Source organism: Gambusia affinis, linkage group LG12, assembly GCF_019740435.1.
Source record: "Gambusia affinis linkage group LG12, SWU_Gaff_1.0, whole genome shotgun sequence".
NCBI lineage: Eukaryota > Metazoa > Chordata > Actinopteri > Cyprinodontiformes > Poeciliidae > Gambusia > Gambusia affinis.
In genome coordinates this window covers 22857258-22875547 of record NC_057879.1, presented here as the reverse complement: position 1 = coordinate 22875547, position 18290 = coordinate 22857258, and the positions used below count along the sequence as shown (strand labels likewise).

At 36.0% G+C, this 18290-nt stretch overlaps 1 protein-coding gene across 5 annotated transcripts; it reads left to right on the top strand.

The window, feature by feature from the left end:
- Positions 1–476: 476 nt before the first annotated feature.
- Positions 477–17723, top strand: best4 (bestrophin 4). 5 transcript variants are annotated; one of them, XM_044133686.1, is made up of 11 exons: positions 477–1285; positions 1622–1777; positions 1870–2028; positions 2111–2211; positions 2934–3167; positions 4842–4996; positions 5725–5802; positions 7542–7694; positions 8500–8580; positions 8657–8811; positions 16683–17723. In XM_044133686.1, the coding sequence occupies exons 3-11, from the start codon at positions 1877–1879 to the stop codon at positions 16936–16938; spliced, it is 1365 nt and encodes a 454-aa protein (XP_043989621.1). In that variant the 5' UTR covers positions 477–1285; positions 1622–1777; positions 1870–1876; the 3' UTR covers positions 16939–17723. The 5 variants fall into 5 exon arrangements, with proteins under 5 accessions (XP_043989621.1, XP_043989625.1, XP_043989624.1 ...); XM_044133690.1 differs by having other exon boundaries at positions 477–668; positions 1647–1777; positions 16683–17604; XM_044133689.1 differs by having other exon boundaries at positions 477–1083; positions 1647–1777; positions 16683–17604.
- The last annotated feature ends 567 nt before the right edge of the window (positions 17724–18290 follow it).

Here is an 18290-nt window from a genome sequence, read left to right as displayed (position 1 = left end):
GTAATGAGAAAAATGTTACTCTCCTTACAGCAGTCAGCATATTTTATAGTGGAAATGTTTTGTGAACAAAATAAATACTTAAGACAAAATTTTCTAATCTTGTGTGTTTGGACACATTTATCATTAGTTTTCGCTTCATTCCACCAGACTTGTTCTCACTCCACTTCTTTACACTTGGAGACACTGACTACGTTTCTGTAAAATTACGCAAATTGAGAAAAAAACATTTGCTTAGAATGAAGCAATTTAGAAAATATTCACGTTTTTGCGCTCGGATTAGCCAAGTCTCCGGACGAGTTTAACAGAGGGGAATCGGCTTATTTAGGGGGGTCAAAATCAATCTACGTAGCTGAACATAGACAACACCAGTAGCCTACCGGCTACTTATTAACATACTTAATGTGCTGTATTGACATTAGCTAGTCATCTTTTAGCAAACATTACCTGCATCCAACATCATTACGCAACTCATTCGGTTGGTTTGGGGGGAAAAACTGTAAAAAGTTCTTCGCGTTTTGTTGGTTTGCTGCCATGATTCTAACACAAAGCTGAGCAGCTCTGCACAGCAGCAGCAGGTCTCTCCTTCTTCTTCATCTTCTTTTTCTTCATCTTGAAATTTTTTTGGCGGTTGGCAAAAAACGTTGGGTGAGCATTAGCGCCACCAACTGGTAAGGAGTGTAGCAGCAGGTCTCCTCCACTGCCGAGCGTTTTAACGCTCATGTTGCGTTTAAAAACGCATCAGAAAACAGGTTACAACGTGTTAACGACGGTTTAAACAGTTTTAGCTGCTGGAAAAATGACATAGGGCACAGATAGGAGAAGTGCAAAATCCTCTTCTGTATTAAATCGATATAGGAATAACGGAGAGTTGGCCACTTATAGCTTCCAGTCCAGGACTTTATGTCCAGTCTCGGCTCATGCCGCCGGGACTGGATGTATCGAAATTAATGTTTCTTAAAACTGCAACGGAAACACTTTTTTTTTTTTTTTTTTTTGGCGTCACACGAGTCTCGTGATCAACAAGCGAATGTTAGCGGAAAAGACGAAGAAGACAACCGGAAGTGGTAGGAGGATAATGGCTTAGTAAGTTGTTTTTAAAAATGATGTATCACGTGAACAAACTTACTTACGAGTTGTTTTAATTGCGTTTTTTATTTAATAGAAGCATCGTAATCGCAAAATTGTATTTTTTTAATGATATTAGCAGAATCTCCAAAAGGTTTTGTGCACATTTGCAATGGAAATGCAGCTACTTTGCTAACTTTGTGTATCATTTTCCTGCTTCGTGAGTATCAACATTCTTTTTTCTCACCTCTATACTGAATTCATTTGTTTTTGTCAAGTATTATAGTACACTGGAAATCAGACAAAGCAAGAAGTATGAGCTTGTTTTAAGTCAATAATTCATCAACATTGCTAAAATCAAGTACTAGTTTCACTGGCAGATCATTTCACTTGTACCAAATACTTTTTCATCAATATGGAATTATTGGCTTAAAATAAGATGCCATATCTTGCTGAAATGTTTCTTGTGAGTTAGTTTTTGTACATTTCTGTGACGTAATCAAATCACCTAAACAATCTGGTTTTCCTTTGATAAGAGAAATGCTTAAAATCTCAGCAGGTGTGATTGCCTCTGGCTGCAGGTTCTCAGGTAATAAAGCCGAGGCCGTAAATTATGAATACTCGGCAGAGAGCTTTAAATTCAGATTCAGAGGAAGAAAAGAGTCTTTCTTCAGGGCGGGGTGCAGATCCGACACCAGACCAACACTCTCAGGTGAGACTCATCTCTTCATCTTATCCTCACTTTTATCTTTTTTATATCTAATGTTCTGCACATTTTAAATATTGCTTTGTGTGTTTTTGCAGCCTAAATATGACTGTGTCGTACTCACTAGAAGTAGCCAACGCCAGGTTTCATGGCTTCTCCAGGCTGCTGTTCAGGTGGAAGGGAAGCATCTACAAGCTGATGTATAAGGAGTTCCTGGTTTTCTGTGCCGTCTATCTGTTTTTCAGTGTGTTTTACAGGTAAATTAGCTTAATTAATGTTTTTTTATTTATTTATGTGGGTCTTTGGTGCAGCATCACTGAAGGTTGTTTGTGTATCCAGGCTCCTCCTCACGCCGAGGCAGCAGGATCTGTTTGAGCGCGTCGCCCTTTACTGTGATCAGTTCACCAACACGAGCTTCATCCCCGTTCTGTTTGTCCTGGGTAAAATATGATCACAGTGGAGGATAAGGGCCACTGGGAAAAAAAATTAAAGAATTTAGAATTTTTCTCTCAGAATTCTGACTTTAATCTCAAGATTCAGATTTTTTTCCTTCAGAATTTTGATTATAATCTCAGAATTCTAACTTTTCCCCTTAGAATCAGAAATGTTTAAATATTTCATTGATATTTTCTTCAGGTAAAATCTACTCTTAAAAGTGAAATCTACCAAATAAATTTGAGACAGGCTTTCAGTGTGTATAAAGTGTAAGTTTCTAAATCCTACAACAAAGCTGAAATAGTTATGTGATTATTGTTCATATACTGTACTAACAAAATAGTTGACATATACCTAGGAATGCTTGGTTGTTTATTTGGAAAAATCTGAATTCTGAAATTAAACGGTCAGAAAACTCAGATTAAAGTCATAATTTTGAGAAAAATAGTTGTAATTTTGAAATTAAAGTCGGAATTCTACGAAAAAAAAGTCGGAATTCTGAGATCAAAGTCAGAACTTTGAGGGAAAAAAAGTCAGAATTCTAAGATCAAAGGCAGAACTTTGAGGGAAAAAAGGTTGGAATTCTGAAACGAAAGTCTAAATTCTCAGAAAAAGAAAGTCTGGATTAATTTTTTTTTCTTTTTCAGTGTCCCTAATCCTCTTCCGTATCATCAGCATCCCTGTTGATTTGAACATGAAGTGAGTTTCTTTATTCTGTTCTGTCCAGGTTTCTATGTGAACCAGGCCTTCACCCGTTGGTGGGGTCAGTACACCAGCTTCCCGCTGCCGGACAACCTGATGATGGTGGTGTCCGGAAACGTGCACGGCGCCGACGACCGGGGTCGCATGCTGCGTCGGACCCTCATGAGGTACGCCAACCTGTCGTCGGTCCTGATCCTCCGCTCCATCAGCACCAGAGTCCGCAAACGCTTCCCAACGTTGGAGCACGTCGTGGAGGCAGGTAGGAACGAAACCGGAGGAAAACTGCCCCTTGTTGGGGCAAATAAAGAGAATATTGATGTTGACCATTTTAGATGTAATTTTACTGTTAGATTTTTTTCAGAAATTGTTTTCCTGTTCCTTTAATTACATGATAATTTTCTGTTGTATCTCTGCAGAAATGTTTCTGTTTTTAAACTGCAATGAAACTGAACAGTAACTGCAAATCCATGACGTCGTATTAGGGGCGTTGAAGAGAGGGGTAAATTTTGAGATCAATCTCGGAAATTTCTGTATTCCAAAAGTAAAAAAAAATAGCTAGATAAAAACATAGAAATTTTAAAATTGATCTCAGAAATTTCTGAGTTTGAAAAGTTGAAAATTTACTTAAAAAATAAAAACTTTAGAGATTAACGTCTTTGAGATGAAATTAAAATTCCAATAAAAAGACTTTTGAAACTCAGAAATGTCTGAGAAAATTTCTCAGATCATTCTAAACATTTTAGTTTTTTGGCAGAAATGTTCTCCTTTTTATTTCTATCTTCTATGGGCCTAATACACCTTTGTAGTATATCATTTAGTATCTGTACATGTACATTTTTTTGTAAAGTCTTCCCACAGACACTCATTTGGATTTATGGTTAAACTTTGACTGGACCATTCAAACACATAAATATTATTTGATTTAAGACATTATTATTGTTATTCGTGGTTCTGTCTGTATGTTTAATGTTGTTAATGTTCTGGATTAAGTATCTACGACCTATAAAAATATTGCTCTTCAGGATTCTCTTGTATTTAACTTGATTTTTCTTTATATCAACTCTAACAAGTTTACCAGTCAGACCACTTTCTTTCACATTTCCTCTCCCACCCTCATTGCTTGGTGTAAAACTTAAGTGGGAAACATTCATGTGTTGACAGGTTTGAATTTGTCCAAAACTCTTTTCATGTACAGATGATGGATTGAATCAAACCACATGAAATGCTCCACTCTTGTTCAATTGTAACCGAACAATTTAACAAAAACATCTCCACAACTATAACTGAATAAGATGCTGTTATGTAATGCAGCAAAAACCTAACATTGAAATATAGAAACAGTTAAAGTTTGTATACTAAGGGAAGTTTCTCATAGATCACATTATAATAACCTGACTGGTTCCTGCACACAGATTTTCAACATCCTCCACATGAGGGCAGTGTAATCTGAAACTATAGAGAACATATTGTATAAAGTATTGCATATTGCAGTAAATGTTTATGTTTAAGCACTTCTTATGAAAGATCTACACTGCAAAAATACTAAATCTTACCAAGCATTTTTGGTTTAGTTTCCAGTGCAAATATGTCACATATGAAATAAGAGGAAACTTACTTATTAGTAACTTTGCAGCAAGATAAAGGAATTTGTTTAATGTAAATTATTCCTTAATATTGAAGAAAACGTTCTAGTTCAACTGGCAGATTATTTCACTGACAGCAACATTTTTCCCTTGTTATAAGTGAAATAATCTGCCAGTGAAACTGTTTAGTTTCCATCAATGTAAAAAAATTATTGACATAAAATAACCTCTTATATATAATGTCTGGCTGAACAAACTTCCAGAAAACCGAAAACAGCTGAAATACTGAGTTTTAAAAACAGATGATAAAATATTTTTGTTTTACGGACTTCCTGTCTACTTTTGTGCAGGATTCATGACGACACACGAGCTGAAGAATTTTGAGTCTCTTCACTCTGATTTCAACAAGTACTGGATGCCGTTGACGTGGTTCTCCAACCTGGCGGCCCAGGCCAGGCAGGAGGGCCGGGTCAGGGACGACATCGCTCTCAGGCTGCTGATGGACGTGAGTGAATCTTCTCCACTAACAGGAACGACAAATAAAACACAAACTACTTTATGCACAACAAACTTCTGTTTTTACATGTGAATAGTTGCTTTCTCTTGGTTTCTGAAGGTTATTCAGAGTTTCTTTTTGGATTTGACAGATTTTTTCACACAACAACCTTACAAGTTGGTCCTATAAGAAATGCTTATGCATTATTGTAATTAATTAATTTTCCAATTCCCAGTGCAGACACACTGAAAATGTATTTTATTATCTCATTTGAAAAACATGGAGGTCAGCCTAGGTTTATGGGATGTTTAACTGAAGCAGAGAATGAAGGCAGTGTGGTCACTTTTACAATGTTATAATCAAAAGGAAATGTATATAATCAATATGGTATTGGTCAATATTGGTTATCGGCCCAAAGTTTCAAATTGGTGCATCCCTATTTAACAAGGTATAAAATACAACCAGTTTACTTGTCTCATGCAATAGTGGATAAAGTTACTAAATAGTATCCTAATGGATAAAGGAGGCTAAATTAACTGTCCCAACTAATGTGAAGTGATAAGGAGCTGAAGAACTAAAAGCTAAGACAAACTGGCCTACATGTATTTCCAATTCGCAAAATATTCAGATTAGGAAATAATTATCAATTGAGATAAACTCAAATGGAAGTAAAGTACTGTAACTGTGAAATAAAACACATATATGTGTGATGTTTGCATTTTTTCTTGTGCCAATAGGAGCTGAATAATTACCGAGCCAAATGCAGTTTGTTGTTCCACTACGACTGGATCAGCATCCCTCTGGTCTACACTCAGGTACCGTCCAGAAAACCCAGAAAAATCACTTACAATCTACTGTTTTCAAAGAGTCAGTATGAAGATGGCTTTTAAAATCTTTCATTTTAATCATTGAGAAACGAGGTATTAATTGAAATTAATGATAAGATGCAACACAACAAGAAATACTTTTAACTTAAATTTGTTTCTTCAGTTCTAAACAGTCAGTCTAATAAATACAATAAGGTCTTTGCAGATATTGATAATATTGATACCAAGTTGGTATCAGTATTGGATTGATACTAGAGTAGTCGATAAATTAGCATCAGATTCTTTCTTGAATTTGTAAAAAATGTTATTGTTGGTTTACTATGATGTCAAAACATATTTTGTTTTGATTTGCTCTCTAATGTGTTTGTGTGCGTTTAGGAAAGAATGAGCTCATATTTGTTTTGTTTTTCTGTTTCTTTATGTTTGTTATCTTAATATATTCTTAACATAAATTGCATAAAATTTGTCAAAAGTTTTTCCTAGGTTTAAAAAAAAAATAATTCTACGCAAAATCCACAAAATCACATGAATGTCAGAAGGTCATGTTATAAAAAGCTTAAATAATAAAAAGTATCAGTGTTACGGTCCGTCCAGTAAACCACAGGGACAAAGGCATAAAAAGAATAAATTCTATTTATTTTCCTATTATTCTTCCAAAAAAAGAACATCAAATTCCAAAATATGACAAAAATGGGCCCAAAAGAAAACAACTAAAGCATACCTAACTCAGGATAACAAATCAAAACTGACCTTCCACAATGAACACACAGAGGAATTTAAACACAAAGGCTAGCCTACACACACACACAAGAAGGGGTGGGAGAAGAGGCAAAGACAAACAATGTATAAACATAAACAATTAATTTAAACCAACATATTTTAACTACAACACCATAACAAACACAAATCAAACCTAACATCAAAATATTTAAGGACTTATGCTATAACTAGAAAGAGGAAAGTTCTTTAACATCAGGTCCCCTGCTTCCAGCAGCCTGATGGTTTGTTCCACTTCCTGGTTTGCCTTTCAACCAGTCTTCTCCCTCAGCCAGTCCTTCAACTCAGCAAAATAAAATAGTTAATAATTACAATAAACAAAAGGTATTTACTAAATGTGTGCACCCATAATAGTAAACAACCTAAAACAATAAACACACAAACAAATGAAATTATAAATGTATGGCATGAAACATTTAAATTAATACTAACACTGGGTTAATTGTGGAGGAACCTCCACAATCAGTATCGGTATTGGTATTGGTATCAGTGCCTGGGATCGGATAAATACTGAAATATGCAGTATTACATACCTTCAACCAAAAATACTCATCATTTGGCACGTTTGGATTTTCGAGTGAAATGTTGAACCAAACAGACATTAGGGAAAACAATTGAAACAGTCACACTTCAATTCAAATTCAAATTCAGACATGCTTAATACATCCCAAAGGGAAATTAAAAGTTGTTGTAACTCATATTAATTCAACGTTCTTCAAAGAGTTATTGTATGTCCCTGTTTGTGACCTTAGCGACCTTATTAATATGATTGTTTTTAATTTATATGCCTCAAACTTCCCATTCTTGTTCAGAACTAAAGACGCCTTTTAGTATAATTTGGGATTATTGCTCTAGATGCCAGAGAATCAACACAAACATTTTGCTTAGGATGAACTCAGAGCTGAAGTGAGTGTACTTATCCTGCAAGTGTTTGTTTCATTCTCATACAGGTGGTAACCATTGCAGTTTACTCCTTTTTCGCCTTCTGCGTCATTGGTCGACAATTTCTGAATCCCGAGAAGGGATACAGCGGTCACAGATTTGACATGTACGTTCCTGTTTTCACCCTGCTGCAGTTCTTCTTCTACACCGGCTGGCTAAAGGTGACCTGACACTTCTTTACTGTATTTCAGGAAGGACACTCTGTGTTATCTTTAATATATAACTACCGTAAACTTCTCTTTTTCTGGTGGAACTGCTGAGTCATAGGCTGCTATGGCGATCTCAGCATTCCATGGTTGCTATGGAGTCATAGTTTCCAAGCAACCCGACCTGAGCTCTGCGGAACAGGAAGCTCACAGCTAGACAGGGAAAAAAACAAATAAAAAATAACAGTTAAAAAACTATGGAGAAGAAAATTTAGACTGAGAGTGGAAGAACTTTTTATTCACAGCTGTAATTTTTGTGTCTACAGTGTTTTATGTCGAAAACATAACAGGGCAAAGGGAACGTTTGATTACGTATGAGCAGAAATATAATGATGGTTAATTACTTTAGCAGAAATACAAACTCTATTATGAAAAGCCCAACTGTCCATAACCTATTAAATGTTGAAAACATTATTTATGCAGTAAAGTATGATGGTGGTGTTGGATTTGAAGTTATTTCTCACACATTTCAACTGATGCTTTTTAGCAAATTTTGTAAATAAACAAAATTGCATTGCGACCAAAAGTCAAAGGACACTATTACCAATCAGACCTTGTATTATGATATAATGGGCTTTTTCCAACATGATTAGAAAATTATCAAACCAATTAGCAATAAGTGTGGTTTGACATTCTTAGTTGTATTAAATTAGTGGCTTTTTAATTAATTTTAAGAATAAATGCTATCAAGACTGTTATCCTTCTAACTCAGTAAAATCATAGTGAAGTAGTTAAAGTTGCTTTTTTACATGTTTTGTAGGTAGGAGAGCTCATCATCAACCCTTTTGGTGAAGACGACGATGACTTTGAAACCAACCAGCTGATCGACCGAAACATTCAGGTTTGCGTTTCAGCCCCTCGCGCTGACACAACCAAACCTAAAATATGGATTTTAACTTTATTCTCATCTCCTGCAGGTTTCAATGCTGGCTGTGGACGACATGTACCAGAACCTGGCTCCGGTTGTGAAGGACAAACACTGGAAGAACAGCCTCTTCTCGGTCCCTTACACCCAGTCGACGGCAGCGGAGACGTTCAGACCAGCTTTCAAAGGCTCCACTTTCGACATGAGGTGAGTAGAAACTACAATTCATCATCTCAAAAAGTCAGTATAAGAGGAGCAGACAATCCATCGCCATTCCATTCACCACCAGCAGATGTCATTGTTTCACCAAAGCACACAGGGTGAATTTCATCCACCAAAACAGTCTCAGCACGAACATGGTAATGTTTCAAGAGGTTGACATGAACTGCTTGCTGTTTCTTCTGCCTTTCTGGAGTCGCAATGAGATAGTTTTAGTCGGACAACTGTTTCAAAACTGTGTGTGGGCCAGAAAACTTAGCCTGAAATGGTGAAGTTACAACAGGGAGTAAGACCAGTACTTAAGTCACCTGAAAGAAAAAGAACGATGTTCTTCCCTGCCTTCATGCAGTCAAAAGCCTTACTCAGCTCTTCTGTAATTTCTGCTAGCAATATTTCTCTATAGAGCAAAATGTCAAGGGCCTGAATTCTACGGTGCGTTCACACGCTCGTCAAAAATGCATCCGACGCTTCAAGTTCGACGTGTGTTCACTTTGAATGGAGACGCTTCATGTGTTTTGCACATCTGCTGTACATTCAAAGACTATGTGGAAGCGCATCGAGGGCGCGTCAGCTCTAGTCGTTGTTTTGCGTTGGATGCTCTTGATGCGTCAAATGCTTGAAACGCTCTGCAACGGTCCTCAATGCGCCTCCACATAGACTGTAAACGACTGTAAACGAGACGCGCCTGACGCTCAAAACACGTTTGGTGTGAACAGAGCAAAGTGGACAGGCGTCGAATTTGAAGCGTTGGACACGGTTTTGATGCGCATAACGAGTTTGGTGTGAACGCACCATTAGACAACCCCAAACTTTGACATTACCAGAACACAAAACTACTCCTAACCTCAGTCTAAACTTAATCTACGCCTTAACCCACATACTAAATATAATGCTTCACAGCATTAGGATCAGGCTTCAACAACATAAATAAGTGAACAATAGAGACTATATAGGCACCCTTATGTCAAAATGTAATCGTTGGAGTGATTTATGACCTTAATAATTAATTGCCTTTAATTTCCAGTGACCGGATAGAAGATGTAACTAAGTCTCCATGAGAAAGGATATTTAAGAAATAAACACAGATTCATTGATTGAATTTGTGTTTTATATGCAGCATATCAAACATGCTGCATGCTGTTTGTTGTTTTGTGCAACAAACACCAAAAGAAAAAAAAACTAAACAAAACCTAAATGGCCATTCAATTTCATAAATATTTACACAAACCATCACTTGATAGAATCGATAGAAATACAACTGCACATATCAAAACAGCACATCTAAATAATTAATACTAATTGTATTAAATATTGTAATACATAATGATGCTTCACATTGATCATTTATAAGCTCTACTAATGGAGCCCTCAACAACTAGTGTATTATATTTTGTTACTGCACAAACTTAAGACAAGTGTGTAAGTTACTGGATGGAAGGAAAGCATCATTAGAACCAAGGAATAAAACCCAAATCCATCATTATTTTCTTTCTTATTTCAACTCTTTCTTCCTCATCCTAAAAAGATCTTTTACCAGCATTTAGTCCCTTTGAACCTTATCTTTTCCCTCTTCTATTTTCTACCATAAATCATCCGAAGTCCATATTTTCATCTTCTGAAAGTCCCCCACTACAACTCGACATCTTGATCCACTCACAATCCAGATTATGCTAAACCCACCTTTCAATTCAATTTATTACTCACCAGATAACATTTAATTGCTTTCACTTTCAAACAAAAAAGAAAAAAAAAACAAAAAAAGATTGCGTTCTCTCTTTGTCCAACCAATCTTCAGCTGGATCTGATGTCATTCTGGAGACACTCACCAGCTGCCTCCACTTCTCAACAATATCAAGAAATAAAATCCAAAGTTACAGTTTAGAAACAATCAAGCTAACATTCATTCATTCATTTAGTTGCTAAATTAATCATGTACATTTTTTAAACTACATTAGAACTTTATTATAGTATCATTCTTAAAACAAACAAAACAGAAATAAACTCTGATCCCCATTTGTGGTTTTTATGATTTTTTATTCTCAACCTTTGATCATATTATGAACACACATATCTTAGTATTTGTGTTTCACAGAAAAATAAGTGTCAGCAAAGAAAATAACACTTACAGTCCCCAGTTAGCATTTCTCAAGTCTTGACAACGACAAGAACATTTGGAAATCAGATAAGACAAAATTAAAGACTTGGCTTCCTTTTCAGATACAGATGGATCAAGCTTGTGTGTTTCCTGCATTTGATTCCAGGTTTTGGGTCCAAAGTAACTAAATCTGGTTTTGCCAATTTCAGTAGAGGCCGTTGGCTCCTGTAGCAAAAAGCGATCATCTGATCTTGCTTCATCTTTGACAAGCATTGATTTTATGTAAGAGGGTGAAAAGCCTTTCAGAGCTTTGTAAATAAATAGTAACAAGTGGCTCTCACAGACCAGAGAGGGACAAAGCAATCCCATTTCATGATACAGCGTATGATGATCAGCATCATCTCCATGCCCTTGGATAAACTTTAAAGCAGAATGATAAACATCATCCAACTGCGTGAGTTCTTCAGGCGAGGCATGCATGTACAAAATGTCACCATAATTAAATTTGAACAAAAATTTGTTTCTAACCAAGTTTTTTTTCCTCTCCATGTTTAAGTGTGAGTTTTCTCTATGAAAAGAATCAATTCTTTCTCTCAAATCATTGCCCAATGTTCTCACATGCTCAGTGAAGCTCAGATCCTCTTCAATCCACAGGCCCAGATATTTGTACTTTTTGACTCTTTCCAAACTAGAGAGGACAAGTCCATCATCAACATTTCTGTCTGATGTAAAAATCATGTACTTTGTTTTATTTACATTGAGAACTAGTTTGTGTTTCTTGAATTCATTTTGTAAGTCATTGAAGCTTTGCTGAAGGATTGTGATGGCAGATTGAACATCACCTGCACTGCAGTACAGAACAGTATCATCACCATACATGTGAACATTACAGCCTGTTACAGATGAAGCAATATCCGCCATGTAGATGTTGAACAAAGTATTACTTAAAACACAGCCTTGAGGAACACCGTTTCCAACACGTAGAAATCGTGAGTAAACATTTCCATTGGTAACGCTCTGACGTCTGTCTTGGAAATAATTTTGAAACCATTTAAAGGCCTTTTCATCAAATCCAATCATCTTAAGTTTTTCGAGAAGCACAGCTTGATCCACTGTATCGAAAGCTTTGGAGAGGTCAGTAAAAAGCACTGCACAGTGTTGGTTATTGTCCAAAGCAGTTATAATATCATTTAAAACAACAGTAGCAGCTGTCACAGGGTTGTGGTTTTCTCGATAAGCAGACTGCCGTTCATGCAAAATCTGGTTTTCTGTTAGAAACAATTTTAGCTGATTGTTAACCAGTTTTTCAAGAACCTTTGCTAAACATGAAAGTTTAGAGATTGGCCTGTAATTAATCAGGTCAGATGTTTCACCACCTTTATGCGTGGGGTTTACGTAAGAGGCCTTCCAGACTTTAGGGATGGTTCCAGTTGAAACTGAGCGGTTAAAAATGTGTGTTATGTAGATTGCTGTTAATGGAGAAGTGAACCGCAAAAAGTAAGGTTCCAGACCGTCTTCACCAATGGAACTTTTCTTAGTCATATATACAATAGCCTTATAAACTTCTTTACAAGTAAATTCTTTTAACTCGAAGTGATACCTTGCAGACCCTCTGTCGTTTATTTCAAACAGATGAGCTGCTGTATCTATAAAATACTCATTAAAAGCTTCACAGATTTGTTTAGGATCTGATATTTGGCTTTTATCTGCATAGATGATCTTCTTAGGAAAGGATCGATACCCAGATCTATTCTGATGTTCAGAACGTAGAACGGGAGCATGCTTATTAACCTCTACATTGAAAGATTTTCTGAAATGATCTGAAGCTCTTTCAGCATCTAAAATGTTTAACGTTTCATAGGTATCACCAAATAAAAGATCATACATAAAGTCGTATTCATTAAAATACCTGAAATTGCGTCTGGGTTGCAACCTTGAACTGAATTCTCTTGCCATTATGTTTGTAGTAAAAACAAGAGAGTAAATAGAGTATCTAAAGGAAAGTATCTAAAAATAACCAACTTATAATTCAGTAAGTTAACAAGAAAAATGCAAGTCAAGTTTTGCTGATCAGAGTCACACGAAGTCGGGTCACATCAGCTGAAAAAGGATGAAGTGAAGAAGTTATCCTGGTGAACTTCCTCGAAGTTCCTCTAGTGTTCAGAGTCCTGCAATGTGAAATTATTGTCAGTAATATATTACTATACATTTGCTTGAAAACTGTGTGAATCACGTTGAATGTTGTGGTTGTTTTAATTGAATGTTGTGGTTGTTTTAACCAACAATAATGCAGCTTTAATGTACCTGTGTGTCAATTAAGTTAGTTTTTCTTGCCAGTTGAAATCTGTATTTATACATAAAATCATTTGTTAGAAAATAAATGCTGAGGAGACAAAACTCCTCTACACACGTTGCTCCTGCTCTGATGAACATGTCCATTAAGCTTTTATTGTGGTATTATTAATATTATTTTTATAATATTTTAGCTGAAGAGAGAGTTGAGGACAATTAAAATGGAAAGAAACCTAAATGTTAAGAAAATATGTTCATTGTTTGGTTTTCTAGATTTCTATAACAAAACCTGAGAACATTTTTAAAGCTTACTGGCCTCAATTAAAAAAATTAAAAGGTAAAACAAATTTAATTACATTTCAGATGTTCCTTTTCCATTACTAGTCGCTTGCAGACAACATAAAAACGAGGAAGCTTCGAGAATAAAGACTAACTTGCTGACGTGGCACTGTGTCTAAAATTGGCTGACTCCTTTTACAGGAACAGTCTTTAGTATTGCAAATATTGTAAAACAACTTTAAGTGCCAAGACAAAAGGGTAACTTTCAATTATATGAATAATTACTTATATAATTATTAATTATGTAGATAATCATTTAGAAATTATTTATTATTCATATCAATTACACATCTATGGTACCATCTCACTGTAGAAAACCTTTTCCTGATTAATCAACCTTCAGTTTGAGGTCAAATAAAACTGCCACTCTGAAACTTAACGCTGTTTTTACACCAATTATATTTTGTAATAATCTTCACAATCCCAATAATATCCATAGCAGTAGAAGAACACATACCTTTTTGGCTCTAGTACCAATGGCTGAAGGAAGTGTCCTTAATAACACTTCCTAATGTTGAATAAAATCTGGCCAGGTGAGGCTTTTCTTTTAGTCTTGAATGGTGGAGTTAAACCTGAATCATGATAGGATACAAGAGAAGACAAACCTGTGAGAAGTTGCTTGCATACGTGGCACCGTGTCCGAAACTATTTGGCCAACGCCTTACAGGAACTAACATTTGTTGCAAATATCAAAACTGTTTGTGTCTTTTACATGTAAAACAACTTTAAATATCAAGAAAAAAGCATGACTGAATAACATTTAAATATTAAGAATTTAGAAATGTTTTATTATTCATATCAATTACACATCTATGATACCATTTTACTGTAGAAAAAAAACCCTTTCCTAGTTAATCAACCTTCAGTTTGAGGTTAAATAAAACTGCCACTCTGAAACTTAACGCTGTTTTTACACCAATTATATTTTTGTAATAATCTTCATAATCACAATAACTATACAAGTAGAAGAACACATACCTTTTTGGCTCTAGTACCAGGTAAAAGGAAGTGTTATGCTCTCCTTAATAACACTTCCCAATGATGAATAAAATCTGGCCAGGTGAGACTTTTCTTTTAGTGTTGAACGGTGGAGTTAAACCTGAATCATTAAAGGATACAAGAGAAGACAAACCTGTGAGAAGTTGCTTGCATACGTGGCACAGTGTCCGAAACTATTTGGCCAACGCCTTACAGGAACTAACATTTGTTGCAAATATCATGCAAATACCTTTTTAGTTCTAGTACCAATGGCGAAAGGAAGTGTTTCACCCTCCTAATGGCTAAATATACAGGTGCGTTGAATAAGATGTGGTCAGGTGAGATTTATGTCCAATCAATATGGTTTTCGTTAAACCTGAATCATGATTGGATGCTAACGAACGCAGAGGGGAAGCTTGATGACTGTCATACCAATGGCGGCCATTTTCTTTTGTATGAATTGTGTGTTTTACTCGTTCCCACAATAGATGCGAACTTTTATTTTTAGTCTGTCTGAAAGTCTTTCTCTCTCTCTGCTTCTTATACACAATTATGTTAATCCTGTGCAAATTAGCCAAAGTGTTTAATTAGGATTATCTAAAAATGTAAGTCTGTAGCAGTTAAACTATAGGAAAAGATGGATTTAAATCTTGATCCTATAATTCCAGACTTGATTTGTAATGCAGGTATTTCTGAGAGCTTTATCTCTGTAAGAAAAAAAAGTTGGTTCTTTCCTTTAACAGCAGATGCATTGAATTATTCACTGATCTTCTGTCTCTAGGGGAAAATCCAAGTGCTGTAGGTGGCGAGTGCCAGTCTGAGTCACAAGAGGACAGTATGCAGTTTTTAGCACCTCTGCAGACATTGCATCATGACAAAAAACTTCAAACAGAGTCACTTTATGTCTTAGGATGTTGATTCTCCATAACTATGTTGAATCAAAGTCAGCTGAAGGCCTTTTTTGGTTAAAAACACTTTATTATTTTATACTGGGTGTCAAAGGTAACTGTTATAATTTTAGACAGTTAAATAAAGAACCATAAGAAGAGAAATGTAAATTAGGATAAATACAGTAATTGCAGTTTTCATAGTGCATAATAGAGCTGTTACCGCTTCATTTTCAGATTTCTAACTTATACAAAACTATTCATACGTCCAGTGTTACATGATATGGACTTTCAACGAAGACGAAACCAAATGTGTGAGACAAAAAAAAAGTTACAATTTCTAAAAACACAATATACATATAGCAGTATACATATATAATGGTAACCTTATTCTATAGCTACAGCATTTTATAGCAGCACTTCGTGAATGATAGTGTATTTAAATATTCAGGAAAGGTTGAACAGGTTTTATGATACTTTTTTTACCAACCCTTGTAGGCTGTGTCATAGTTTTTCTGTTTATAAGCACATCAGTATGTCCATCACCCACTGGATAAAAGATGCGGGTTGAGTATCTTTGCAGTTCAGCGAAGCAAAGGAAACAATGTTCATGCAAGGTAGAGCTTTATGTTTGTGGAAGGAGATCACCTGTATTATTAGATTTGCAATCAATTATGTAACATAATCAAAATTTTAAAATGTTTCTTTGCCACTGTGCTCTCCAAAAATCTCTTTAAAGCCAAAACAAAGGCAACGTGTTCAAATCAGACACAATACAATTATAGAATAAAGCAAATTCTTTTCTGAGCCCCTTTTTAAATTTATAATAATGTATTTATGTTTGGGGCTGCACAGTGGCGCAGTTGGTAGAGCTGTTGCCTTGCAGCAAGAAGGTCCTGGGTTCGATTCTCTGCCCGGGGTCTTTCTGCATGGAGTTTGCATGTTCTCCCTGTGCATGGTGGGTTCTCTCCGGGTTCTCCGGCTTCCTCCCACAGTCCAAAAACATGACTGTCAGGTTAATTGGTCTCTCTAAATTCTCCCTAGGTGTGAGTGTGTGTGTGCATGGTTGTGTGTCCTGTATGTCTCTGTGTTGCCCTGCGACAGACTGGCGACCTGTCCAGGGTGAACCCTGCTTCTCGCCTGGGACGCAGCTGGAGAGGAACCAGCAACCCTCATGACCGCATTAGGGACAAAGGGTGTACAGAAAATGGATAGATGGATGGAGGGTATTTATGTTTGACCTTAAAAAATATTGCCTTTATTTCCAGGATGAGCGCTGAAGATCTTGAGATTCATCAGCCGACCGATGTGCCGGTGAACAAGCAGTATTTACTTCCACGCAGCTCCCTGGGGGATGGACTGGACGATCTCCAGCAGAAAACCAAAGGCATCCTGCGCAGCGGCAGCCTCCCGTACCTGATGGACGTTTTGACTCATCACAATGAGGAAGACGAGGCTGTGGAAACCAAAACAGATGCACCCAATAACAAGAAGGCAGTGGTTAAATCTGTGATGGAAAATTAATGAAGTGAAATACTGGTAACTATTCAGCTGTTTTTACATGTAAGACTGAAGAAATCTGTCAAATAAAACGTACAACACACAGAACATGGATGCTAAGAAATAGAAATGAGAGGTTTGATAAGGTATTGTGTTGATTTGTGATATGATCTGTTTTATGTTAAGCACATAAACGTCCAGTCAGCTATCAGCTTAGTTTAATACTTTATTACACTGGAACATCAGATATTGAGAGGTTTATTATGTGTAGATAACAAATGCCTTGTTCTAGTTTGCTCATATTTACACACCTTCCTCCTAGACTGCAGCTTGTTTAGTGTAGGTATGTGTTATGTATTATTATATTATGTAAGTTAGCAATTCACTGAGTCATTCCTGGTGTGAGTGGATGCATGTTCAGGCATAAAATATACTTCAGTAACATCCTGGTGCTTATCACACCACCATTTAAGAAAAAGAAGTAAACTTTATATCTCTCAGATATATTTAAGGAGGTTTTATCAAGATTTTGTATTTATTAAAATAAATATTGATAAGTAAGGCTGCCTTCGAGCACTTTAATCAGTTTGATGTAATCAGATGTAATTACATCAATTACATATATAAATATTTTCCATCTAAGTTTTCTTAGATGGAAAATTTTTATCTAACTTGAATAATGAAACAAAAGCATTGTTTGATAATTAGCATCAATTGGAATTGAACTGAAATGTTTGTAAAAACATTTGTTTTGAATTGCTGCTGAATTAACTGAACTGAATTAAATTAAAATTTTGTTGAAAAAAAAACGTGAACATCTTGTGTTTGAAAACATAAAGTCCATATATGCAATCACACCACAAACATACAAGTTGATTGCATAACATTAAACCAGAGGCACAGTGAAGTGGGCGGAGCTTCGCTTGGGTTGCTAGGTGACGGAGGGTTAGAGGGAAGGGAGCGCCACGGGGGTTGCTAGGTGACGGGCAGTGCCTGCCCACTGTGGCGTGACATTGACATTCAGTTTGGGGTTGACTTGATTCCCTGTCCAAGTTAAACTTTATAGTGAACAAAATATGTTAGTCAGTCGCTACTGATATTTATGACCATCACTTTAACTTATTCATAATCTTTGGCCAAATTTCACTTTACTAAAACGAAGTTTCAGAGAACATGTTACATTTAGCTATTTTCATGAATATGGGAAAAGGAAGAGATGAACCTTGACATCCCTTTCCTATCTTGAACATAAAGTAACTGTTACTCAGTTACTTTTACTTGATTAACTTTTTGAGAAATTTATTTTAAAGGTAGTTTTATTAAACATACTTTAAGTTTTTCTTGCGTAAAATTTTCATATAATCTACCCACTGCAA

Coding starts and splice junctions, on each gene's coding strand:
- best4 (XM_044133686.1), top strand. CDS start 1,877: ATGACTGTGTCGTACTCACTAGAAGTAGCCAACGCCAGGTTTCATGGC. Junction 7,695..8,499: donor TCTACACCGGCTGGCTAAAG/GTGACCTGACAC, acceptor CATGTTTTGTAG/GTAGGAGAGCTCATCATCAA. Junction 8,812..16,682: donor GGCTCCACTTTCGACATGAG/GTGAGTAGAAAC, acceptor CTTTATTTCCAG/GATGAGCGCTGAAGATCTTG.